This window comes from Chinchilla lanigera, unplaced genomic scaffold (genome assembly GCF_000276665.1).
Source record: "Chinchilla lanigera isolate Chin_1 unplaced genomic scaffold, ChiLan1.0 scaffold00145, whole genome shotgun sequence".
NCBI classification, from domain to species: domain Eukaryota; kingdom Metazoa; phylum Chordata; class Mammalia; order Rodentia; family Chinchillidae; genus Chinchilla; species Chinchilla lanigera.
The window spans coordinates 1,921,036-1,947,582 of NW_004955546.1; the positions used below are offsets into that span (position 1 = coordinate 1,921,036).

General features: G+C 55.5%; 1 protein-coding gene across 2 annotated transcripts; it reads right to left on the minus strand.

The window, feature by feature from the left end:
• Window positions 1–8,233: 8,233 nt before the first annotated feature.
• Window positions 8,234–20,655, minus strand: Cxcl12 (chemokine (C-X-C motif) ligand 12). Of its 2 annotated transcripts, none has more exons than XM_005411778.2 (4): window positions 20,461–20,621; window positions 16,991–17,108; window positions 15,084–15,170; window positions 8,234–10,905 (listed from the first exon to the last, which is right to left on the minus strand). In XM_005411778.2, exons 1-4 carry the CDS (start codon window positions 20,519–20,521, stop codon window positions 10,890–10,892), a joined length of 282 nt encoding a protein of 93 aa, XP_005411835.1. In that variant the 5' UTR covers window positions 20,522–20,621; the 3' UTR covers window positions 8,234–10,889. The 2 variants fall into 2 exon arrangements, with proteins under 2 accessions (XP_005411835.1, XP_005411834.1); XM_005411777.2 differs by lacking the exon at window positions 8,234–10,905 and adding an exon at window positions 10,912–12,866 and having other exon boundaries at window positions 20,461–20,655.
• Between the last annotated feature and the right edge of the window lie 5,892 nt (window positions 20,656–26,547).

Here is a 26,547-nt window from a genome sequence, read left to right on the forward strand (position 1 = left end):
ACGAGGTCATGAGTTTGATTCCCGGTACTGGAAAAAAACCAAAAAAACAAAACAAACAAACAAACAAAAAATCACCCAGGCATAGGTATTCTCTGTTAGCAACAGAAAACACACAAGGACCTCTGCCTTGTTCTGCTTCACTCTGATGCAGGATGGTGGGGAGATGCGAAGGAACGACACTTCAGTGCCGTGAACTCTGAGCTTGCTCTGCTCTGCCCCAATTCCTGTGAAAAAGCTCATTGGAGCAGGGAAGGGGAAATCTGTCTACTCCTAGCCTTCATCGGATGTTTCTGCTGATCCTCAGCAAACTCTGGGTGGCAGCAGGCTGAGGGCTGAGGGCAGGCATGCAGAGGCCCTGGGGAGGGCTGTTTGTCTTACTTGACTTACTTACTTCTTTTAAGGGGGGTTAGGAGTCCATCTGGCTGGCAGAGGGGGACCCTTTTCTGTGAGGCTGATGTGCAGTGGTGCTGGGTCCTGCTAGACAGCTGGTGGGATGAATTTGCTGAGGCTGGAATGATGGGGGGGTGAAGGATGGAATTTGGGAATCTGATCTCCCCAGAACATATGTGCTCACAACTGTGAGATTGGTGGTTTGTAAACCATCAGCAAAACAGAATGAGTGAAATGACAAGGGAAGATTTGCTGTTCACAGGTGAAGAAGGAAAAACGATTTCCAACCTTCTTGGCAGCAAATTTATACCTCGCACCTTGCCCTGAATGCTGCAAGGACAAATGGCCCTGAGGAGCCCCAGCGTCTGGTATGGAAGCATGGCTACCCGCTGCTCTGGGGCCGCAGGTCTGAGAGCTATGCAGTGGTGATTTACACAACCCCGGGCTTTTCCTATCCTTAATGTTCTGTATTAAGATGTCTTGCAATGAGTTCATGGTGGGTTAGGATGGAATCTTAGGACCTGGAGATTTCTGTGATATTTGGCAAGCTGGTAACTCAGATGGATAGATTTAGGCTCAGAGCAAGGCCCACAGCCTGGGTTGGGCAGGGCATCTTGGCAGAGAATTGTGGTGGGTACCTGGGTACACTGAGACCAAGGCCAGAGCCCGAGTACAGGACAATTCCCAAACCCTAACCTACTATGAAGAAGTGAGTCTTTTGGCTACTCCAGAGACCCCAGCCACTCCCGCCAGAGTGTGGAGGGAGAGGCCTGAAGAGGCCGGGGGTGACTCTAGCCATCTCCTGTGGAAGGAATGTCCTCAACACAGATGGCTGAAGGAACAGCACCAAGAGGGCCTGCACCTCGCTAGATGGGGTCTGCCTGCAGAAAGGGGCAGCAAGGGCAGCACAGAAACTCAGAAAGGACACACAGCTTGCAGGCTTCTAGGGACAGAGCCAGGGGGCAGACCCCATCTCAGCAAGGTGCTCCCCAGCCCCAACAGCTTGCCCAGCCTCAAAGCCCCAGCACAGCCTCAAGCCAGCTGCGATAGGCATGAGGTAGAGGCCCGCAGGGTGACCAACAGCTGAGCCTGTGAGTGACCTCTTTCTCCCCGGCCGGCAGCTTTCATGACATCATATGTCTGGGGTAGCCACCCTGCCTCCAGGAAGTATTTTATTGCTAGTGTCCCCTTTTAGCAATCCCTGCCCCAGCTCCCAGAAGGATCTAACCCTTCCTTCTTCCACTTCCATGAACATTTCTGTCACCTGCTGCTGCTTGTGGCTCCTGACCCCCGCAGTGTGTCAGCACACCACATCACAAGTGCTCGAGTATGTGCCAGGAGCCCACAGAGCCTGAGTCCTCTCACCCTGTAGTCCAGACGTGTAGTACACGCTTGGCTGAAGGTGACCTCTCCTGTCCCCAGAGCCCCTTCCTACCCTGACATCCTCAGGATCCTGGGTGTCTGTGTCTTGGACACACAGGAAGCAGGAGCTGACTGGTAACACTCTGTGTGGACTCAGGGTAGCAGTGCTGTTACACGTGGCTTAGGAACGTGCTTCACTTGGCTGTTTTCCCATCAGCAGGACAGAAGTACCATCTCTCGTGCAGGGCCAGCACGTGCCAGGTGCCTGGCACACAGACACACAAGGACTGCCAGGTCGGTGTCCTATCTGTGCCAGGTCCTCCCCTACCCTCTCTCCCTGCACCAAGGCTGGGCAACTTCTTGGGGCTCCTGTGTGGTTTGATGAGTCTGCATTGACCTGTGTCCCGCATTCCTTCCAAGCCTGTGGACTCTGGTCTCCCCTCCTCCTGCCTCTTGGTCTTGCTTCCTCCTGGTCTCAAGAGAGTGGGAGAGGCCAGCCTGAGATTCTGATGCCCCAGAGGCAGGTCTAGGTTGGAGAGAGAGTGGAGATGAGAAAGGGGACTCAGGCCTGGTCCTGGTTTCCAGGAGGAAGTGAGCAGGGGGAGGAGTTTGGGGGCAGGATCCTCACTTCCCCAGGGGAGGGCTCAGCAACCCACAAACTTCTTCCCTCTGACAGTTTGATGCAGACATGCAAGGGAGCATCGACAGCATCCTGGGTACTATGAGCACCCCTGTAGATTCTGGAACTGCAACTTCCCCTCCCAGGACTTCAGGGCCAGGTGTTGCCCCTGGCTGCTTCCTGAGTGCAGACCCAGCACGGTGCACAGCAGCCAGGCTTGCTTGGGGGTGACAGGAGCTCTCTGTGCCCTGCTGTACTGGAGTGACTCAGGGACCTGGGACAGGGGCATGGCTCCTACAGGGGACTGAGGTTTCCTTGTTCTGGAGATGCAAAGTGAGGACTGCACTCTTCCCATGATGTTCCAAACCATGGGAGCTCCCAGCAAAGCCCAGAATGAGTCACAGATAATGGCTTGGGTCCCAGAGCTGCCACTGTGTGAGTGTGACATCCGGCTAGGTGGACCAGACAGCCCTTATCTGTACCCATGATCGGCATCTTGGTAACACTCCGTCACTGGTTTCATTACAGTGTCCCTGGCTGTGTAAGGGAGGAAAACAGGAACTATTAGATCCATAGCTTGCCTGTACAGTGCAGCCCAATGTTAGGAAGGTCAGTGCTCTCTTCTAGTGCTTCTCATGCCCGGTACATCAGGTGTTACCATCTGCCAACTTGTTCTTCCCTTTCTCGGAGGAAAGCTGGGGAAGCTTGTTCCTGGTGTGAGCACTAGAGAGGGAGCTGTTCTGACCACAACCGAGAATAAGCCTTGTATTTTACACCATCCCATGCACAGATGCCCACATGCACACACGTGTGCACACAACATACGCACAGGCCCACCTTTCTCTTTTATTCTTTCCTTTCTCCTTGACGCTCTTTCATTTTTTTTTGCTGCTGCTTCTGAAGGGTGTATGGGTTTCACAGCCCAGTCAGCCGGCATTTCCCCAAATGTGCTCTCATTGAAACCTGGCAAAATCCTTGGGGCATGAGCACAGGCTGAGGTCCCAGCCCTGCCTCGGGTGCTGCTGTGCAGATGGCAGGGAGAGGCTGTGGGGTGTTGCTGCCCCACTTCCCTGCCTGTAGCTCAGGTCGGTGTCTGGATCTACTGAAGAAGGAGCAGCAGGAAGAGCTGTGTGGGCTCGGCTATCCCGGGAAACACCAGCCTGATGGAAAGCCCTGGCCAGGTATCCCTGTGTCCCCAGGAGCTCAGTCATGTGGCCTGTGTGAATGTGGTGGCCTCCCACTCCCCTGGGAGGAGTGCTCCAGGAGGAACCAGAAAGAGCTGGACCCAGCTGCTGCTTGCACCACACTAGAACGCACCTATAGTGGCCGGAAGGACAGCAGGTACCCTGGGGCTCAGAAATGCCCAGAATGGTTGTCCACTCACGGCTGCAAGGCCATGTGACGGGGGCCCATGGTCCCATGTTGGGAGGATGCCAGGGAAGAGGAGGAGACAAGGTCAGTGGTGCTGCGCCTGGGCTCTGCGGACTCACGGAGCGGCCACACCTCCTTCTGAGCCACCTCTCTGGCTGTAGTTCCAAGCTTGGCCAGCAACTGTTCTGTACATAGTCTGGCCCTGTCCCTTGTGCTCCCTGGGACTGGCCACCCTGCCCAGGGTGTCTGGGAGCACCAACAACTGAGCCAGGCCACTGCTCAGTGGGCAAGCACCGTGCCCTGGATCAAAGGACAACAAGCTCACATGAATAGCTCTGCTTCGAGCCTGGCAGCCCTCTCTCCAAAGACCCACTCTGTCACTGCCAGCTCCTTTCACATGTGGTGCGGAAGGACCCAGAGAAGGCTGCCAGGTGCTGTCTGTTTGGCTTGGCAGTGTCTGGGTCACCTCCACCACCAGGGCGCTCCTGGGCCCCCAGCCTTGCACTGCCCACATCACTAGCCTTGGGACCTGTGCTAGCTGGCGCTATCACCTGTCCCCACGTGGCCACCAGCTGCGAAGGCCAGAGCAACTAGGCCAGGGTCAAGGTGGTCACAGCACTTTTTAGGGCACTATGCCAGAGCACTGGGCAGGGGATCTGGGGAGCAGGGGCTCTGGAGAAGGAACTGATGCCTTAACCTGGATTCCCAGGAAGGGAACTACAGTGGCATCCACATGCTGGGACCTGGAGAAGTGTCAGACCCAGGAGACCCAGAGAGGCAAAGTGCGGGCCCCATAAACAGACATCAGAGTGAACCAGACCTGGGTCTGCAGAACAACTTACCAAGTGGCAAAAGGGCGCACAGCCAGAGGCAGGTGTTGCCACCTTTGTCACAGAGAAAAGCAAAGAAAGTGTCCGAAGGGTGGGGGATTTTTAGCTGCCACCTACAAAAAGTGACTGACTGGAGGGGGAAACGGGTGTGGAAGATGAGCGGAGAACAGAGGCGCTGGGCAGGCGTATAGGGAGAACAGCACGAGGAGGCACCTGCTGGCTGCTCTCACCATGCCGCAGGAGCAGAGACACACAAGGGCCTTCTCTGGCGGAGCTTGAACAATGCCCGGCGCTGGGGTCCTCCGCCCAGGCTGGCAAGGCTTGACTAGTGGCAAGGGCCACATCAGAGGGGCCAGGAGCCAATGGCTTGAGAGACCTTCATGGGATGTTGCTCTGCGCCCTGTGGCTGCCTCTGTCACAGCCACCTATGGTGGGCAGAGCCACCCCTTGCAGGAGCGGTGGAGGAGGTGGGTCTCGGAGTCACATGCTTGTGCCTGTCATGCCTCTCAGAGGGGAGCCGGGAGTGCAGCCTGGAGCCCAGGAGCGAGAAGGTCAACCAGCTGTGAGGAAGAGCTGGAGGACTGAGCCCTGGGGTGCTGGCCGCCTGGAGGAGGAGGGACACAGCAGAGCCTGTGAGGTGTGGGGCGGGGAAGAGTCAGGGTGAGCAGAAGCACTGTCCGAAGGAGACGATCAGCAAGGTCTAGCCATGTGGGGGTGCTGAGGGGCCAGAGTTGATAACTGGCTTTGGGTTTCCCAGTGTCCATCTTCTGGAGACCCTGACAAAGACCAGTTCTAGTGTGCAGCTGAGAGATGGGAACTTACTGGGGATGGGGTTAAGATTAAGGTTAGGTTTAGGGTTAGGGTTAGGGTTAGGGTTAGAGTGGACATGGGGACACAGCACTCTATGGGATGCTTGTGTGAGGCAAACTGGCACAATGCCAGGACAGAGGATGCACTATTTGGGCAGATTTCACTGTTATATTTTATTTTTCATCAGGGGTGTTATTATGCTGGCGTGGTGTTGTAGACCGTGAATTTTTTCAGGACTCGGGATTGAACCCCTTTCCACTGAGCTATAACCCAGCTTTTAAAAAAAATTTTGAGATAAGGTCTCACTAAGTTTCCAGGTTGCCCAGACTGCCCTCGAAATTGTGATCCTCCTGCCTTAGCCTCTTAGAGTACTGGGATTACAGGTGTGCACTATCATGGCTGAGTTGCAGTGAGAGCTTTACAGCATGGAAGGGAGGGAAGTCAGAAGAGGTGTCCTCTGATCCCCTCCCTAGTGAGCAGTGCTGGATTCCACCTCTCTGGGGCTAGGTGGCCGGGCAGCCTGGGCTCCACACAGGGGACAACAAGGACAGTGGCGGCCTTGGATGAACAGTCTGGTAGATACGAGGTAGAGCTTGTGTGGACCCCTCTGCCTGCTATTCATTCTGTGACACAGGAAGCTGGACGACAGCTGGGAGTGAGGTAGAGATGCTGCCAGGTGGGGAAGGATTGACCCCCGCTTGCAATGAGTCCAAGCCTCCCTGCTTGTGCATCGGCCATCAGCACTTCTTTCCTATACACCACCCCTTCCTTCCCCAGAAGGAGCAGGAGGGCTGGGGCTTGTGCATGTGGCTGCCTCATCTGTCTTGTTCCCAGGTCGAGCAGTGACCCTACTACCCCGAGGTGCTGCAGAGCCCCAATCCTGGGAGTTGAGAGCAGCTCCCACCCCAGTGACAGCACCAGATGTGGACAGGGCTGCCCAGCAGCTGCCATTTGCCCTTGGTCCAGCCTGAGGACAATAGTTCTGTCATCCAGTGCCCACTGTGCCCTCCCACGACTCGGGGCTGCAGCAGGTGCCAGGGTGCTAGGCACAGGCTCCTCTGGGAGCTCCAGGTCCCCAGAATGCTGGTGTCTGGCCGTATGAACAGGGCCCTGGCAGAGGAGGAGCAGCTCAAGGAATGGTGGAGAGCAGAGAGATCAAAGGAGGAGAAGGGAGGAACTCTGCCAGGCCACACCCCCAGTGCCCCACTGCCTCCTCCAGGCTTCCCCTCCTAGCATCACCATTAACTGTAAACTCACCAGTCTACCAGTATCACACCCGATGATCCAGTCACTTCCCAAAGTCCCACCTAATAGCACATGAGGCTTTGGGGTGACATCTAAATACGAAGCATAGCAGAGGTCAAGCTGAGCCAGGGAGAGGGCCGGGGTCTCTGTCAGCTGCCCTGTAGGTGCCAGCCCTTTCCCATCTTCTCCCCAGTGCCTCTCACTCACTCTGTGGTTACTTGGGGCAGAAACCCTCATTTTAGGCTTAAGGGGAATTTATCTGGAGCCCATGGCAGCCAGGGCATGGGGTCGGGACCTCTCGAGGACCATGCCTCCCAGCCCTGGCCTGGGGCTCCCTGATCTCACAATCCCACTTCACTTCTGAAATGTGGTTTTCTGCTGTTTTCCACTGCCAGCCATCCTCAGCATGGGAAGAGGGACAGGAGCAGACCTGATGCTGTCTGGTTCATGACTCTGTGCTCCTAGCACAGAACCAAACCAGGCTATACTTCCTGTCAACCAAGACCTGTCCCTGTGGGCTGGCTCAGCCCAGCAGCCTGTGCATGGTTTGTTCCTGGCAGGAGAGAGCTGGGGGCCAGAGCCCACCCCACCCTACCCTCTGAGCCCTTATCTGTAGGCTTGTGTAGGTTTGTGAGAACCCCGGTGTCTCACACAATGAAGACACTCCCAACCCTGGCTCCTGCGCTAGCCCCAAGAGAGAACCAATTCCTCTCAAGTTCCAGCTCCAGGACCCATTTTAGGGACCTTGGATCTCGTGATGCCTGACACCCTACACTTTGTTAAAATGCTCCTTCTTGCCTCAGGTCCTGTGGGATCAAGGAGTTGAGTCCTGTCCAAAAAGGACCCCTCAGACCCAAGCAGGGCCTGGCATCTCGCCACTGCTGCTAAGTAAGGGTGGGGTGTGGAGGGTAGCGGCTGTGGTATGGCCCTTCTGGAAGTCACTCTGAAGGGGAAGCTGGCCACACAGGCCCTGAGCCATTCTGAACAGGGCTTCTTTAAAAATGGGGGCTGTTGTCCAACTAACTCCACAGTGCTCCTCTGGCTGGATCTAGTCCTACTTCTTCCCAGCTTCTTGGGGCTCTAGAACTGATTCTCGTGGGCAGATGGCCTCAGGATGGCCCTGGTCACCCCAAGTGGTCCTGTTCCCTGGCACCAGTGGCCTGCAAAACCAGATCTGAGATAAGATCAGCCCAGCTGCAGCCAGACCCAGTCTGGCCACTAGTTCCTCCAGTGTAATCCCAGAGCCAGATGTGCACCCAGAGATGGCCTTAGGGTACTGATCCCTATTCTTCCCAGATGGCCCTACTGAATTAATCACTGCTGCACCCGTCCCTCTGACTGGCCCTTGAGGGGTGGTTGGTGGAATCCTACCTGCTGGGATCTTACAGTCAGACTCTGGCCCAGGGCTCAGTTGTAATTCCAGCAAGCCCAGGGTACTCCAAGGAAGAGGCACCCTGTGAAGGTGCAGTGTCTCAGCTTCGACTGGGTCTGGGACAAAGATGGCCAGTGTTCTGTCAACCACTGTGGTAGGATTATAATATCCTAGGCCTTGGCTTGGAGGGGGAAACCAAGTGTGGAAAACTGCAACACTTATTTCAGACCCGAGATGGTTCCATCTGAATATTTTTATTAGGAAAATGTTAAGTGCACATACAACTTTCAAACTGATATGACTTTAAAGTAAATTGCTGCTTCTCAAAGACTTGTTACTTATTTTAAAAAAAAAAAAAAAAAAAGCACACATTTTGCACAGGGACGCCTTCTCCTGGGCCAGCTTCACATTATCGGGAGATGCGATGGACAACACAAATACAGTATTCGTCACATTGAACATGGAACCCATCCCTGCTCAGCCACAGAGAGCTCAGCGAGGCTGCGGACTGCGACCTGGCAACACCACAGTCGGCCTGGGGGATCTGGAGGTTTCTGGGAGCCTTTCTGGGGTGGGCTTCCTTCAGAATGGTCAGGGAAATTACATAGAGGAATTGGGGGCCCACCCTCTAGGAAAGGTGCTCAGTTCCCAGGTTGGAAGCCCCTAATGGGTGAAAAACCAGAGACAAAATTGCACCATGGAGGTGAACATAGGGTTCTTGGGACGGGGCTCAGGTCTCTGAACTCCTGACACACAGACAAACTCTGCTCTTCAAAGCTGAGCCTTCTTCCTCTCCCAGGATGCATATACCCTCACTGGTGTCTCAGTGGCTGGCAGACGAAGATAGACAGTGGTGTAAAGGACAAAAGGCACAGATTTGGACGCCCACACACAACACACCCCCAGCCCCCTCCCATCTGGTGCAAAGGCTGGCAGCTGAGGAGCACAGGTCACAGAGCCAAGGGAATGCAGGGACAGCCAGTGTCCCCCGTCACAGCTCCCTAGTGCTGTGCACTTGACTCTAAAGCAAAGGGATTAGAATGGGGAGACTTTTGCTTTGCAAATGGACTATTCACATGCTGATTGGCTACAGCCAGTCAGTCTCCATGCAGAAGCAGATCCTCAGGGGGAGATGAATTGTCACACAAATGGTGCCTCTGCCATCTCCGCTCTGATCTGCTGTCCCCTGGGGAGGAGACACAGAGGTTATTGCTTCACTGCAGCTGGATCTGGACTCACACTAGTTCCTGGGAGCAAGAGGTTTGACTGGATGATCTTGGGTCATGGATTCCAAGAAAAGAAAATACCTCAGGTTACCTGAACAGCAGCCGTCCACCAAAATTTGGTCATTTCATGGATAGCTCAGAATCACTGTAGTGATGGGTCAATTTCAAAAGATGGTTTTGAAATTAGTTCTCATCCTGGGAACTAATAAACCTCCCCCAAACTCCTTCCTTTTTCAATTTAACTCGGCTGGTTTGAGAATTTTAATTCTTGTTTAAATTAGGGGCAACTTTTGGTGGGTGGATTTGCCTTCTGCTCTTTAGTGTCAATTTATGGAAATGCCTGGTGCATATTACTGGTAATAAATGATGAAATTGCAAACACTTACAGCTGAGGAGTTGCTCTTCCTTTCTGCACCTTCTCCATTCAAAGAACTTTACTGGTGTCTCCCATTAGGACTGGGGACACCGAATGCAGGGAAAGCAGACAGGGAGCGTCGCATGCCCATTTTGAGCAGCGTTGCATGCAGACTGCTCTCAGGCAGAGGGCAACACTCTGGGTCCCGGGACTTCTGCTCCTTTCCTGACGGAATACCTGCCCTGCCGGGGATGGGGGACCATGCGTGTAAGAGAAAAGGACAACCTTGCAAGGGGGTGAGGTCAAATATTAATTGAGGAGGAGTCTTCACTCTGGGACTGACTCTGCTGCAGGTTGTATCCTGAAAATAATAAAAGAAGGTGGAGAATTCTTGTTACTCCCCAAACAATGCTGAACCAGAACTCTGCAGTCCAGACAACAGCAGCAGTGAAGTTTGGCAGGGCTGGGGTCAGTGCTCCTGTGGCCCATATTCCCTCAGGCTCTGTCTGCTGGTCCCATGGGGAAACTGAGGCTGCTCTCATTGGCCACAGTCTGCACTAGGAACTGGGTAGAGGCCCTCAGACATCTCCCCATGCTCAGCCTCTGCATACCAGCGAGGGGCAGTCATGCACAAAGACAGGGGTCATGGGGGGCGGGGGGACACTGGCTGTGAGTGGGGACACAGAGGCAGACGGACAGTGTTCCGCATGAGACAGAGGCGCATACAGTGTTTCTTGGGCACTTTGCTTCCCTCTCGGTGCCCAGTGGGAATGAAAGCTTTTGTCTGGAGAGCGTCCTTTTCAGGGTGACGGAGACAATCTGGAGACACAGGACGGACGATGGATGGATGGATGCATGAGACACAGAATGAGGAGCACAGCGATGGTGGAGGGAGCAGCAGGAGGGTTGGTCTCTGCCCCGGCCTGGCTTGCTCAGCCTGGGGAGCCCTGCTGTTCACTATCTGGGGGAGGAGGCAGGCCCATCTGCTGGGACAGGGGGTGAACCTCCCATCTCAACTAGAATACAAAACTCACAGGGGGGCTCCACGGGAGAGATATTATAATAAAGCAAATAACATAATGGCCTTAGCTCAAGAGCCTATCTGCCACAATAACACTGGATTATCAAACTAAATGAGAAATAAACACCATGAGTTCTGCTACAGAATCAATGGCGAGGGAAGGGGAGCTGTGCAAACGAAGCCCTTAGCCCCATGTCCGGCCCTGCCCAGGAGCGGGATGCCGGCCCCTCCCTAACACTGACTGCAGGCCTGGGCTCCTGTGAGGTTCGCAGGCGTCTCACCCACCTCTCACATCTTGAACCTCCTGTTAACAGAACAGAGGAGACACCGTTAAGGGGGGTCCCAAGGCCTGGGGCACGCAGAAGCCAAGGCTCAGCATCACCTGCAGACCAGGCACGAGTCTTCCTGTGGGACACAGCAGGCAGGAGGCAAGGGAGGACAAGCAGGCCAAAGCAGGGGAGAGAGGACTGGAAGTGGCAGGACAGCGGACGGATGACCAGCAGCACAAGGCACGGCACACGGAACACAGGACAAGGCCTCACACTGAGACCACAAGTCCATCCCAGCTAGGACGGGTGGTGGGCACTGCAGGCTCCATGGTCTTGAGAAGAGGCACCTCCGATGTCCATCAGCCCCACATCCATCCTTGGGATCTCTTGGCCGGCGCCATGCCACTCTGGTGGCCTCCAGCAGCAAGAGGTAGCCCCTGGGATCTCCCAGGAGGCGTCAGCGCAGGTGGCACATAGTGGCCCATGCCCCTCACCTGGCTGTGACTGGACTTCTAGTTTCCCCCCAGAGGGTCCAGGCAGGGTCTTCTGCTCTTCAGAGGTGAGGAGTTTCAGCCACCGGGTATGGCCCTTGGGGCTTCATGAGCCTCTCCTGAGATGGACAGCCCACTCGAACCCGCTTGTTCCTGCCTGCAGCAGCTCCCCAGGTGGGGTGGCACTGGATGGCTTAGTTTGAGCGAGGCTACACTGAGGGGTTCTGAGAGGGGAATCTGGCGAGTGGCTAGAAGACACCCAGGGGTGGGGAAAGGGCCAGGTGTAAATCTATTGACCCAGAGGCCAAGAGTGACACTGCTGGGAAGGTTGACCAGGCAGCAGGGGTGGTGGTCACACAGGGGCCTCACTGTGCCAGCATCCTAGCTGGAGGTGGATAGCTGTGTTCTGGGACCTCTAGGTAGCCCATCCAGGCATAGGGATCCAGCACGCAGGGGCCCCCGAGGGTCCCACACAGGGATGTGCCATCCCCCAGTTGCACCCTCCAGCCTCATTGGTTAAGGGAAGCAACACTCTTAGGGTCAGAGGTAGGGCGCTGGTGGAAGGGGACAAGGGTCCAAGAGGGGAGGCATTTGTTTTCATGACTTCCGCCTTGTCTCCTCCCACAGGCCCATCCTCCTGTCTAATCTCTAAAGAGATTTGGCCAAAGTCTCAAACATCAAGGGGGTGGGGAGGAAAGTTCTAGAACGAAAGCAGACTCAGTGCAGGCAGATGTTTCCCTCCAGTGGGGACTGACTGTGCTGGAGCGCTTCCCAGCACGGGGGTGGGGATGCGCCACAGCTGCAGGCTCTGCACACGGCTCTGCGCATATCTGTCCCCAGCGTGGAGGACCCATTCCACAACTCTGGAGTGAGCGCCTTAAGAGAAGGCTCCCTGGGAAACATCTACATCTATATCTGCTCCCATGCACCCAATACCACTGCATAACCCCCAGACTTGCAGGCAATGTCTCTGTCCAGCCCAGCAGGCAGCAGGGGCCCAGGGAGGCAGGGTGGGGAGGGCCAGGCCACAGGGGCAAGTGGGCCATGGCCTGTCCTGAGAAGGCCGCAGGAACAGCGGGGCTGGGGTGACAGGTGGCAGCATGGGGTGCCTCTCTGGGCTAGCAGGCTGTGGATGCTGCTGGCCAGGCAGCACCTCAGGTCCCCGTGGGAACGGGGAACCCAACGCACAGAGCTGGGAGCCTGGGCTGGACCTGCTGTGCTAGGGGGATCCCAAGCACACAGTCTCTGAACAACTATTGTCTTCATAACTTAGCAGGCCAGCAGGGCTTAAGGAGCAGAGAAATGGTGGCCGAGTATGGCCTGGCACGCAGGTCACCAGGCCAGGGGCAGCGGGTTTATAAAGCGCCGAGAGCGAGCGGGGAGCACTGTGGTCCATCCAGCTGGCAGATAACTAGTTTTTCCTTTTCTGGGCAGCCTTTCTCTTCTTCTGTCGCTTCTTTTTTCCTATCTTTTCTTTTTTCCCCATTTTGTCTTCTCTGCGCCCCCTTAGATAAAATTACAACCATTAATCATGTTGAAACACAGGAGCTTTCTCAGTCTGCAAATACTAAGGGGGGCCTTGGGTCGCTCCATCCTCAGCCTTGGCACAGGCCCTTCTCCACACAAGCAAGTGCTGGATGCCATGTGGGGCCAGGAGGCCCATTCACCAAGCCCACCCTGGTTCCTGCTACCCTGAGACTCTCTGGAGATGGGAACCCACATTGGGGTGGTCTGGTCTCTACCCACCCGCCTGATCTCACCGGAGTCTCCTCCTTTCTCCATCCAGAGCTGAGCCTTTTCTGCTTTCTCTAAAAGTTCTCTGTATTTCCAATCTGGTAACCCTTTTGTAGGTGGAGGCCTGAGGCTCACGCACCATCCTGGTTCCTGACCCCACTGTGCCCTCTCTGGGTACCACCAAGGTTATCTGGAGCGAGGGATAGTGCTGGTTAGCAGAGTTCCATTAGAGCAACTGGCTCGTGACTGTCGCATTAGGGTGATTTGAGGCAAATGGTATTTAATGATTTATGGGGTGAGGCCACCTGTTCCGGGGAAAGCCCAATATTAACCATGGCTGAGAGTCACGGGAGTTTTACGTGGGAAAATGGGAAGCTTGATATTACTGGGGTTGAGTCTCGGGATTACATGAGGATGTTAGGAGGACCAAGGAGGAGGAGGGAGGAAGACGGATTAGTGGGTCAAATATTTGTCAGAAAACTGGCACTGTAGTTCCACTTGATTTAAAAAAAAAAAAAGACTCCAAAACTTGAGTTGCAGATTCAGTCTGCGAGTGAGAACAGCCTGTGAGCTGTTGCTCAGCATGGACCTGGTTGCAGGGTCCAGGCACCTGACCAGCAGGTGGCTTAACTCACAGTCTCCAGAAAGGTCTGCACGTTCGTCTCTATGCACTGATAAATAAATAAATCCCCACGTACAGTAGGAGGTTTACACCAGGAAAACCGTTAGCATTTTATTGCTAGTGCATACCATGACACATGATACAACTTTAACACAAGTGAAAAAATACTGCGATAACATTGAGAAGCTGCGCTTGATCACATTTATGTATCATATATATTTCTGTACCCACTGCCAGTAGCTTCAGAGTCTAAGGAAAGAGTGCTACTGGCATTCATATGGCTCCACTTCAAATATATGAATTGTTCCACTACAAATATATTCTGAAGTACACTTGTTTTCTAAAGGAACAAAACGCAAAAGAAAATGTGCACAAAAATATATATAAAAAAATGCCTTGCCGAAAGTTACATATTCCACCAGGGCTATCTGTGAATTGTATTTGTGCACGGAGGTTCCATCTACCCATATTTCTGATTTGAACCTGAGAGCCCTTGTGGCTCCGGAGGGGCTGAGGCAAGATGCTGTCTGCTGTGCATCCTGCACTTCTGATTTCAGAAGGCCCGGTCTGCAGAGCCCCATGCATGCTGGGGCTTCAGAGCAAGCCGGAGACCTGATTCCTCAGCAAGCTCTCTGGCTGGAAGCTGCATTTATTAAAATTCTGCAGATTCTCAAGGGAAAGTCGGGTACAATCGCACCTCCTCCAGGAGGGGCTGGCTCCGTTCTGGAGGGGGTTGGAGGGGATCTCACAGAGGGCCCGGTGGGGAGGCAGGAGGAGAGGGAGGGTGGCTCGGGCAGGCTAGAGGAAAGGCAGAAGCAGGAAGCATGCTGCTGGAGCAGGGAGTCCTCCAGCACAGCCCAGGGGCAGCGGCTTCAGACAGAGCCCAGACTCATCACTGAGATTCCCAACTAGGAGAGGGCTGAGAGCAGTGGTGGCCCAGCCCTGCGGGTCACGGCCACACAGAAGCCACTTGGAGGGACACCCTGCAGGAGCTGCCCCTAAGGACACTTTTGGAGTTCCCTGCGAAGAAGCCGCTTTCCCCTGCCTGTGCATGGAGGCTCCAGGGAGGCCACGAGCCGAGTACAGATCTTGAAGTTATCATTGGTTTAAGATATGATCATGAGGATGAAGGTGATGACCATGAGGGGCTGCCTGGCTTAGAAAACCCCAGGCACGAAAGCTCCTAGGTACGAGGGTTGGGCACGGTGAACGCAGGCTGAATACGGTGCCGTGGCTATGTGTGCGGTGTCTACAGCTGGCAAACCCAGGGGCCGCGCAGGCCTCCTCCCAGCTCCGCCCTCCATCCCTGGAGTCAGCCTTCCTGGCGGGGCCAGTGGACAGTCCGCCTGGGCAGCTGTGCGCTTACTTGTTTAAAGCCTTCTCCAGGTACTCCTGGATCCACTTCAGCTTTGGGTCGATGCACACCTGCCTGTTGTTGCTCTTCAGCCTGGCGCTGTGGAGACAGAGAGAAGGTCTGGGTTTCAGAGGTACTCAGGGTAAGCTGGGGAGAGGAAAGCCTGGGGTGTGGCGTGCTCCAGTCTAGACAAGGACAAGGTGCAGAAACTCCAGCTAGGATGAACACAGCCCAGGAGCAGGCCTTTGCAGGATCAGCAGGAGTTGGCACATGAATAAAGCAGAAGGGAAGGCCAACAGCGAACACGCCAGCTGTCAGGGCACACAGAAGATGTGGGGGCAAAGGATGGGGGCTTCGGCTGGGGGGCCTCGGAGACTGAGCTCAGGCCTTCTCTTGATGGGGCACCTTGACACACGTGGGGCAGGCTGGAGAGAGACTCTGGATGGAACTGCTGAGCTCTGAGCAGGGGACAGCTCTGGGCAGGGGACAGGAGGGGTGGGACAGCGCAGGGACAGCGCAGGTGGTAGAGGGGGAAATGGGGAAATAGTTTCCTGAGTGCTATGTAACCCTAAACAGCCAAGATACCCTGCCCAGCCTGGCATAGCTGTGTGGTCAGCTGAGCCCCAGCATCTCCCCCTTGCGCACAGCCATGAGAGTCCGCGGGTGACTGCTGCACTGGAACTATGTGCAGGTGCATGGAATGCAGGTCTAGGCACAGCTGTGTGTTTGATTTAGGCTTTGCCCGGCTCTAAGCTCTGTACTGGTCCCTCCCAACTTTAGGATGTACCCTAGTAAGTGAGCTGGCACATCTGTGCTGCACAGCAGGTCCCATTGGCTACGCACAGCTCCTTCCAAACGCCCTTCCCAAGAGACAGAGTATCTTACTTGACGCACCCACCAATCAGCCATCTTAGCCTCCAGGGCCTGAAGCAGGAGCATCTCAAGTTTGAGGCCAACCTGGACAAATCAGTGACTTAGTGAGACCCTGTCGCTAAATGAAAAATTAGAAAGGGACCGGGATATAGCTCAGTGCAAAGGCCCTGGCTTCAAACTCCAGTACCAGAAAAAAAAAATCCAACTTCTAAGGCCCCAAGACATATTGTAAATGACATTCAAAGTGCAAAGGGTAAAAAGAATGAGGACAAAACCAGATCTCAGATGGGCAAAAGGGTGGAAAAGTCCTGAGAAGGGGCAGTCTTCCTTCCAAGCCTGCATCCCCACCCCACTTTGAGCTCTAGGACTGTTGACAAAGGGGCCCTTCCAGGGTTCTGGGCCTCCCCTCCTGGGTCAGGCAGCACCCCAGGAGTGCCTTAGGGTTCAGGGTTCTCCCCCCTGCACCTCTACCAGCCTTGTGTGTCCAGGCAAGATCTCTGTCCCCTTGTGCTTGTGTGATGTGGGTTTGTATTGTTTTCCAAAGGAATAAAGTAAAACATTGGCAGCTGCCCTCAACACCAAGCAAAAGCAAAATCTCATTAAGCTGCACTTGAGAGAAAGTACACAGTCTAAGTGAGCTGCAAATTGTGAGGCTTCACCAAATGGCAAAAGATGACCTCAAGCAATTCATTCTGTGCTCTCTGGAAATGAAGAAGGAGTGGGACTGACCCCCAGAGCTGGCAGGAGAAATATGGCTGTGGCCAGCACAGGGCTGCATGCAGCCAGAGCCCTGGCAAAGGAAGCCCCCAGTATCTCTGGCCCCATGGCAGCCAGTTATGTGGGCAGAAGGGACCAGAACCACTGTGAACCCAGCAGAAGCCCAGCGCAACAGGCTTTCAATACTCAGTTCTGGGGGTACATTTTGTATCTTCATGGTAATGACAGCTGCCACCAGCTGTGCTGGGTTCCAGGCCGGGCCTCGGCCTCTGCCACTTGTCCACTGTACTCGGAAGGCACCACAGTGCTGGGCGCAGCACGGTACTCACACAATCTGAAGGGAGCAGTTGGGAGTGTTGAGGATTTTGAGGTGCTTGACGTTGGCTCTGGCCACATGGCTCTCAAAGAAGCGGCAGGGACATCTGTAGCTGAGGCTGACGGGCTTCCCTAGAAGAAATCGGGGAGTGTTACCCTGCCAGCCAGTGCTGGCAGTCCCGGCAAGGAGGAGGGACAGGGGATGAACGAATGTCATGGGTGTATCCTGCTGGGCCATCTCCAGGGGCAGCTCTGTGAGCTTGGACTGGGCACAAGGGGACCTAGGGGGGCACTGCACCCTCAAGGCAGAAGTTCAGATGGAAGCCCCCTTCACATTTGTCTGCAGATAAAGGCAGGAATGACAGGAGGGAAGCGTTTCAGTTCAAGGCCCTGAGATTCCCAGTTTTTCTTTGCTAAATAAACTCCAGCAGGGCCTCTGTGAGAGACCTCTGCAGTCAGGGAGGGAGGAAGAAGGAGGCAGGAGGAGGCAGGAGGTTCCCTCCCCTCCCCTTTGCCAGGAGCACCTAGCTCTGGGATGCCACCCTCCCCCACCCGAACCCCCAATCACCTCAACTTCACCCCAAACCTGGAAACCACAAAAGAACCCCAGGAGCTCCCACCAGGAGACCAGAGGAACAGGGGAACCTTTTTTCCAGCCTTCCCGAAGATGAACTCCAAAGTGGCTTGGGGTGCTGGGGGGATGGGGTGCTGTGGCCTCTGGATCCTATTACCATCTCTGCTTGCCAATTCGACAATTTGTAAAATGCCATAATTGACACTCATTAGTGTAAATTAGCAAGGGGCTCCCTCATCCCTTTAAGACTCACCCTTTAAGTCTAAAATTGCAAGCCCTGGAGGGCTGGGAGTTCTGGGGGTTTTGTCTTGTTTTTAAATTTTTTCCTTGCAGATTTTGTTCAAGCCCGCTTAATACCCCAAATTATTTGGTTTTGCAGCTCTTTTCACTGGGGCTAAACGAGAATATGGAGTCCGGTGACTTATTTTCAGTGTACCAGTTGCAGCCTTCTGGGAGGCTGGGCTTTCTAAGTCTGCACCTGGGATGGAGCTGGGGAGGGGTTGGAGGGCTGACTGCATTTTCTCTGCAGGCCATATTCAGTCCAAAAATGGTTTGGGCTGGGAACCGCGTCTATTTAGCCACAAAGTTATGGGAGAAGAATAACCCACCACTCAGACCAGAAGCAACCCAGGACTCCCTGTCGCCATGGGAGAACCTGGCATCAAGGGGCAGAAAACTACTTCAGGGTGCTTCCAGCAGCTGCACAGCCCCACAGTGGGGCCTCAGTGCTGCCGCTGGAAGAAATCACTGGGGGAAAGCAACCCAGAACAAGGACCCAGCAGCCCGGGCAACCCCGGAGCCAAAGTCTCCCCTTCAGTGCCTTGCCTCAGTTCTCTCCATTGCCCTTAGTCCTGGATGGGGGGGGGGCAGGAGAGCTATATATAAAGCCTGTGGCCAGGCAGGACTACCAGGAGGGACACAGGGACACTTGCTGCGCTGCATCAGCACCCTGGGTGGCTGGGGCTGTTTTCTCCTAGTCCCCAGGAATCCAGTCCCTCTAACCAGCAATGGAGATCAGGCCAGAAATCAGAGCCTTTCTGAGCTCAAAACACAGGCTTTCTTTCTCTCTTCCCCCTGCCCCCTGGGATTATCCATTTCCTTCAAAGGCAATTCTTATTCCTGCTCCCAGGACCCCAGCCTGAAGCAAGCAGGGTTTCCACAGGTCTTTAAAGGGACAGAGCCCCAGGTGTTCCATGAAGGGAGTCCAGTGCTGTGTGCACTTACTCCTTTCCTCCGCTTTTTGTCCACTCTGCTAACTTCTCCCAAAGTTTCAGAGCACAAACAGGAGTTTCTCGGGCTCTGGTGTTGCCCGGGATTTGGGACCCAGTGAGCTTGGCTCCCAGAGCAATTTCCACAGAGCAGCTTGCTCTGCTAAGGACGGGAGTCCTGACTCCACGCAAGTGGGAGCGGGCCCCCTCGGCTTTGCAGGACAGCCAGGGCACCCAGATCCAGCTGCTGGACACAGGAAGACCGCAGGGCCCTGGAGAGACTTCTAGAGCAGCTTGGGGGCTGGGTGGTGCAGAGAACACTAGTGCAGGAGGTCAAGAAAAAGGAAATTTGTCCCAGCCCGGTGTAGAGCAAAGGACCTGCCTGGGCTGCTGAGGGGGTGGCTCCAGGGGCAGCCCAGCCTCTGCCAGGGACCAGATCCCTTGCCCCACTTCCTCTGTGCCTCCCCCAGGGTGGCTGAACCCTAGGTCTCAGCACTGCTGTCTCCTCGAAGTACCCAGGGGGAAGGCAGCACAGGTTCTGCAGAGGTGCACAAGGACACTGCACCTTCCCCAGGTCACTCAATCATTAACCTCCAGCTGGAGTCCCATTCTGGGGGCCGGGTCAGTGCAGAGGAGCCTCTTGCAGTCTCAGTGCCAGAAGGACTCTGGGGTGTCTGCCACAGCCTTGGCTGGCAACTCCTGTGCTGCTAGAGAGCACTTCCCAGGCAGGCAGCCCGGGGTGGCAAAGCCTCTCCTGCTGGGCTCCGCGGAGGGCACTGATCCACACCCACACAGGTGTGGGGTCCTCAGGAGGAAACCCAGCTTAGGCCCCTTGACTCGATCCTGGGGGACAACAGCTGCAGGGTAGCACTTGGTATCCCTCGGCCACTGCAGGAAACTTCGCAGCCAAGGAAAAGCACGGCCGGCCCCACAGTGTTTTGTTTTGTGGGTCCAGAGGCAACAGTTTATTTTGGTTTGCAGCAGTGGTGTCCTGTAACAGCACAGCGAGTTTTCTCGCAGGCGTCAAAAAGGAAAAAAGAAAGCGGAGCCCTTTCCCAGTGAAAGAAGACACCACAGTTCCCAGTGGCCCAAGGCCTTGGCGATTGAACTCCACTTCTACTCAGTCCTGGGCACAAAGGCGCCGGCCTGCAGGTGTGTTTGGGGGCAGAGTAGGGGCGCGTAGTGTCCGCGGCCTCTGGGCCTGGCTCTGGAGACACAAGAAGAGGGAAGCTGGCGGTGAATAGGCGCTGCAGGTCCGCGTCGTTTCGCGCCACCGAGCCGTGCAGAAGCGCAGCGGGCAGCGGTGCAAGTGGGACAGCTGCTGCGCGCCCGCCAGCCGCCCCGGCCCGCGGAGGAGAGGACCGCTCAACTTGTAGACTCGCGCACCTCACTTCACCAACTCCTGGCCACCGCCAGCACCATATGGGCTGGACCAGGCGCAAAGCGCGCGCTCTGCACGCCGGGTGTGAGCCTCCCGTGAGCAGGAGGCCTCCGGAGCCCTAGCTGCGGAGACTGAGCAGCACCAGCGGGGAGGCCCCAGCCTGCGGCTCCTAGATAGCTCTGCTCCAGACCAGCGTCCTGCCCAGCTTCCTCGCACCCCTTGGTCCGCGGCCGCTCCGTGCGGGACGCAGAGCCTGGAGAGCGGCTGCCAAGTGCCTACCGAGGTCTTGGGGCTGGGACGCACGGGCAGCAGAACACTCACCGTCTCCGAGGCAGAGCGCAGCCAGCACGAGGGCCAGCACGGCGAAGACCTTGGCGTCCATGGCGCGGGCGGCTGGGGACCGGCGGTCGGACGAACAGATGGACAGATGGACGCACGATCGGATGGAGAGACGGAGGCGAGCGCAGAGAAGAGCGAGGCGACCAAGGCGCGCGGGGCGATTTAGCGGAGGCCACGGGGCGGGCCGGGGGCGGGGCGGGGCGGACCCCGCGGCCCCGGGCTCTGACGTCCCCGCCCCCGTCCCGCCCTCCCTGGAGCGTGGGGGAGGCCGAGGATCCCACCGGTTCCCGCGCCCACGGTTCGTTCGTGTCGGGGGACGGGGCCGCCAGCAGGCTGCGAAACGTGGCCTCTGGACGGTGGGGACTGAGTGAGGACCCAGCACAGACGAGCTGTCGGCCCGGGTGCGTCCCGTGGGGGCAACGAGTGCCCTGCAGTGCACGGGGCCAGGGTGCCCGCTGGCTCAGCCCAGGGGCTCATTGGCCTCCGGGACACAGCGACCCTGGCCTCAGCCAAGGCGCCACTAAGGAGCCTCAGTGTCCCCTCTCCAGCCGGGCATGCGCCGCTGCTGCAAGGTACCGGCATGGTCACTCCCCTGGAACCTCAGCCTTTATGCCTCCATACCCGGTACCCCTCGTACCTGCGGCTGACAGCCCGCACCCGCAGAGGGGCTGGGGCCCCAACTTCTCATCGTCCTGCCCTGCACACGGTCAGTCCTGCATGGAGGCTGAACATGGTCTCTCAAACCTCAGGACCTGCTGATCTCCTCCGGGTCACCCATCGCGGCTCAAAGCCACCAAGACACAAGGCTGTACCTCCTCTAACCAGCGTCCCCGAGGTTCCCGCCCGGAGGACCCCGCCTGGCCTGGCGGAAGGGTGCCCCTGACCAAGGTCCCGCGGTTCTCTATGGGCACAAAGGGACAGCGCTGCCCTCGAAGTCCCAGAGTCCCGGTCTACGCCCTCGGCGGCCAGGGGAGACTCGCGCTTTACCTGGGGACCAGCGATGGGGTCGCAGAGGCTCCAGTCCAGTCCAGGCGCTGGTGGCGGGAACAGTGTCTTCCACAAGTCTCCCCAAACCACCATAGGCCCCAGGCAGATGCGCCGTGGGCCTGCTAGCAAGGATTCATCCATCCATTCATTCATTCATTCATTCACTCACTCACCCAAGCCACGCCCACTCGGAGCGCAGGGCCTGAGACTAAGTCCCACCGACTCTGTTCCCGGCTGTAAAAAATCAACACCCCGTGGAGGGCCGGGCTCGGGCGCCCTCTGGCGGCCGTGTCTCCCGCCTGCTCGAGATGTGGAGCCCTGGCTAGACTCCACCTGGCCCACACTGCACTTGGGGACTCGCCAGACTCCCCAGGCCTGGGCTCGCTGCAGTCTCAAAAGTCTGACAGTAAGTGCCAGAGCCTCTTGATGCCTTGTTTTGTCCACCAAATCTGGTGGGCAGGGCCTCCTGCAGCCCAGGAGACCCCAGGATAGAAGTGTGGGGTCAGGGTGCCCGCTGTCCCCCAGCTGCTCATTATAACACTTGCGTGAGCAACTACGTGCTCACTGTGTGCCACACATGGGCTCACTGTGAGAAAGGTGAGAAAAGGAAACCAAACCCCACTCTCCCGGAGTCTGTATCCTGGGATAACAGGTAGGATAGAGCCACAAGGCATCACTGGGTGCGGGTGGGGGGACGAGGCAGATGGAAAGGAAGGTGAGGGTTTGGAGAGGTGGCCAGGGACCTGTGCTTTAGATGCAAAACCTCCGCAGTGTTAGCGGGCAACCTACAGGTACAACCCTGTGCATGCTGGGGGCCTGTTGGAACCGCAGGTGGATCAGGCATCTGCCCTCTTCACCTGCTCTGTGCTTGCCCAGGGAGCCCCCTAAACTTGGGGCAGCAGAAGCCAGCTCTCTCTCCCCATCTCTTGCTGATGTGCCATCTCCACTTGATTCCACCTCGATTTCCCCTCAGCGAGTCCCAGCTCCCCACTTCACTGGGGGTGTCCAGCAGCACAGAGAATCTGGAGCACCAGTTTTGCAGAGTTCTGTGGGAGACAAGGGGTGCAGTTGGGAGCTGGCGGCAGGTGCGACCCGAGTGCTCACACTCTCCCTCAGGGTTACAGTGGGCTTGCACGAACGCAAGGGCCTGGGATGGCCACTACATCTGAGTTGAGGAGAGTGTAGCCAGCAAGATGACTTTACCTGAGATTCTTCCTTTCAAGTGTTATCTTTTAAAATATAGATTTATATCTTTATAAAATAATAAGAAAAAAGCATGATGGGAACCTTCCAGTGTGGCATTCCAGGTGTGGTTTGGGATTCAGTTCATCTTTTTCCGCATGTGATTCAAGTTTTAAAGAGTGACTCAGTTTGCACTAGCATCCATGCACTAGTCTAGGCCTTGATAATGTAGCGAGAATCCTGACAATGACATAGAAAGCCAGAGGTGCTAAATCCAGTGCAGCTCTTGAAATTCCCTGGGGGAAGATGGTGGCGGATAAAGAAATGAAGACAAGAGTCAGAATGCAGAAAGCTGAGGTCAGGTGGAGCCCTTTCTCCCGATGGGAGAAAAGGAACTGCTCAACGACTGCAGTGCGTTTGTTTATACAATCAGCAAGAGGTTGATAACAGGTGAAACTTTTCTCCCAATGGGAGAAAGGACCTGCCTACAACTTGTTTGTCTGGCTCACCTCGGGTACTCGGTGTTCTTGTGCTGGCCTTGCTTTAGCCCTACATGTGTGATCAATCTCCAGCTCAGCTGCTCCCAATACTGAGGTTAGAAAAGATCTGTGAATGAAGAAGGATTTTTAATTTGTCTAATGCTGTCCCACCCCCGACCCCTGCCTTTTTAAAAGTAAATGAATAGGCCTCAAAATGGTAAAGAAATCAGAATAGGGAGGAGGTGCAATGTGTCCCTGGCACCCCTGCCAGCTAGGAGAACACTGTACAGGAGTGTGTGGGTCCCAGGAAGGGTATGGGGGTGTGGTGAGTCTCTGGGGGCCTTGCCTCCTACAGGGTCCTGCTCCAGAAATTCCTTCCCTGCATGGTGGATCTCGGGAGATGGGGGCATGTTCGTCTTCACCTTCTGCTCCCTCCACTCCATATGCCTATGACACCTGCACTGGGTGCAAGAGCAGCGCCAGGGTGAGAAACCAGGATATCAGTGAGGAAGGCCATCCCAAGAGGCCCACTAGCACCGTGAGTGGTGCTGGATCTGCCAGGTTTGACTCCAGAGTGGCCCAGGAAGGGCCCTTAGGGAGATGTGGACAGTGCTGCCATGCAGGCTGAGCTTGTCCTCTCTGTGTTTATCACACTTGGTTCTCACTCAGGTAAAGCTCACAGAGGAAGTCTTCATTGCAGCTCTGGAGATGAGGCACCATGGTTCAGTCTAGCTGGGAGGCTTGGCCAGCATGGCTGGGGCACGGGCACCAAGTCTCCAACCAGTGTCTAGATCTGGGACCATCAGTCTGGGACCATCGTTTCTGAATCTTGCGCTGCCAGCAAGCCAGGGGACCTTGCTTGGGGACATAGATCTGTGTATGTTCAGACATCCAGGGGCCTCTTGGAGTCTTTTACTCAGGGCCTAGGCTTGGCTGTGTTTTCCTTGATTGGCCCCTAAACTGTCCTCAGGAGCTGTTCCTATAGCTGCAGGTCACCCTGAGGGAAAGACCCTAGCTGAGCTGCTCCCTACTGGCCCTGGGGGCTCACTTGAAAGGGCATGTATCACTTGCAAACTAAGGTGGCCCTGCCCGGAGCCTCCTCCCTGGCCAGCCGTGGGGAGCTCAAGAGATTCTTTCCTGGGACATCCACATCAGAGAGCAGGGCTGATGTTCTAGGGAGGACCAGACCCACGGGCCAGCGCTCAAGTCTGAGTCTCCCCTGCCAGCTCCAAGTGCCCTTCTGCTCTGCTTGAACTGTGTCCAGAATCAGTGGGGGGAGGCAGTTCTGGCTTTGTTCTGTTCCTGTCCTAGTTGCACCGTCCCTATCACCTCTGCTTCTGGAGGGACTGCACCCCACTGGAAGGTCTAAATTCAGAGCACAGCAGCTCCCTCTTATCCAGGCTTCACTTTTAGTCACCTGTGCTCAGTGGAGCCCTGAAAATGGAAAATTCTTGGAATAAACATGTACATTTTAAATTGTGTGCAGGTCTTCTGAGTAGTGATAGCATGTCTCGTGATCCATTGCATGGTATGTGGGGATATGAGTTAGCTGTTTGCCTGGTGTAGCCACAGGATATGAGCTGCCCACCTGTGAGTTACTTAGATGCCTTTGTTATCAGATGGAGAAACTATAGCACACGTGGGGTCTTTGACTGAGGCCCCTGTGGACCGGGGCTACCGTGTGTCCTGGCTGTGGCTTTCTGAAGCAAGAGTGCCAGCCTGGGTGTGAGCAGGATGCTGACACACAAGGAATTCAGTGCTGGGCACCTCCTGCATCCTCCACAGTATACCTACCCTATGGGATGGGTGCTGTGCTAATCCCACCCTGGACGTGGACCTGACCCCACAGCTGTTATGGCAGAGCTGGGTTTAAGTCCACTCTGGGGAAGGGTGTTCCAAATGAAGGACAACAATAGGTTTGCTGTGCAGAATTCAGGACACCCAGATAAATTTCAAATTCAAATCAATACTGTTTCTTAGTATGGTGTAGTTCGTGGGGTTTATTCATACTAGAAAGAAGGACCTGTTATTTTGAACTTTGAGCTTCCTGGGTTTCCGGTAATGTCTTCGCTGGGTCTGGTAACCCTGCTCCAGGGACCCTTGTGGGTTCTTGGGTCTGGGTTCGAGGACACATGGTTAAGGGTTGGCAGGCAGGTTCTGGAGCCGCCCCCTTCCTCACTGAAGGCACAGCTTAGGTTTTACGAGGACAGAGACACTGTAAAGCGGTGCATTAAAGCCACAAGTGGATGACCTTTCTTTGCTCCTTTTCTGTCAGGAGCAGCTTAAACAACTCCTGCTTCCACCCTCTCCTTCCAGAAATCACCCTGACCTCTCCTAAGGCAGGGAGTCAGCTCTCCTCCCCACAGCCTCCGAAGAGCTACCAAGGAAGGCCACTTTCCTTCGGTCTTGGGTGGCCTCAGCTGCTATGGGGAGGGAATGAACCCCAGGAAAGGGTACCACCTGAGCATAGCATGGTCGGAGATCTGTGGACTAGGAAAGAGGCCAAGAGCCACTGAGGACTGTGGAAAGGCCCAGGTCTGCTGCCTGCATAGCCACTCCCTGCCACAGTCATAGAAGCCAAAATTCCAGCCCGGTTGGCCCTCCTGTTCAGGAGGAGAGGCTCACACTGTTTTCTCCACCTACAGGTCTGTGGTTGGGCATGCGAGTCTTATGCACAGGTGCACTGGTTCAGGCTACACATGGAGTTGTCCAAGGTAGAGCCCATTGACAGCCTGGCCCAGGGGATGCAAGCGGGAGGTAGGCTCAAGTGGGAGGACTTCTAGTACCTTCCATGCAATCATTCATCCATCTACCTGTTCAACTACCCACAAATCTGTCTGTTCACCCACCTATCCACCCCTCCATCCATCTATCCACCACTATCCCTATATCTACCCTTCATCATTCATCTACCCCTCTGCCCATCCCTCCATCCATCTAGTCACCAACATCCACCCATCCATCTTTCTACCCATCCATCCATCCATTTACCCATCCATCTACACATCCACCATCCCTTGGCCCATTGACTACAACCCATAAGTCCATCTATCTACCCACTGCCCACACCATCTATCCATCCATCCATCCATCCATTACCCATGCATCCCTTCATCCATCATCATCCATCCACCCCGCTCTACATCTCTACCCATCCATCCACTACTATCCATAAGCCCATTTATCAACTCACCATCCATCCTTCTATTCATCTGTCCACCATTCATCCTTCTATCATCTATCCATCCATCCCTGATTCCATCCATTCACCATCATCCATCCACCCACCTACCCATCCTTCTATTCATCTATCTACCAACACACATCCATCCATCATCCATGCATCCCTCTATCCATCACCATCCATCCACCTGTCCCTCTACCCATCCATCCACTACTATCCATAAGCCCATTTATCCAC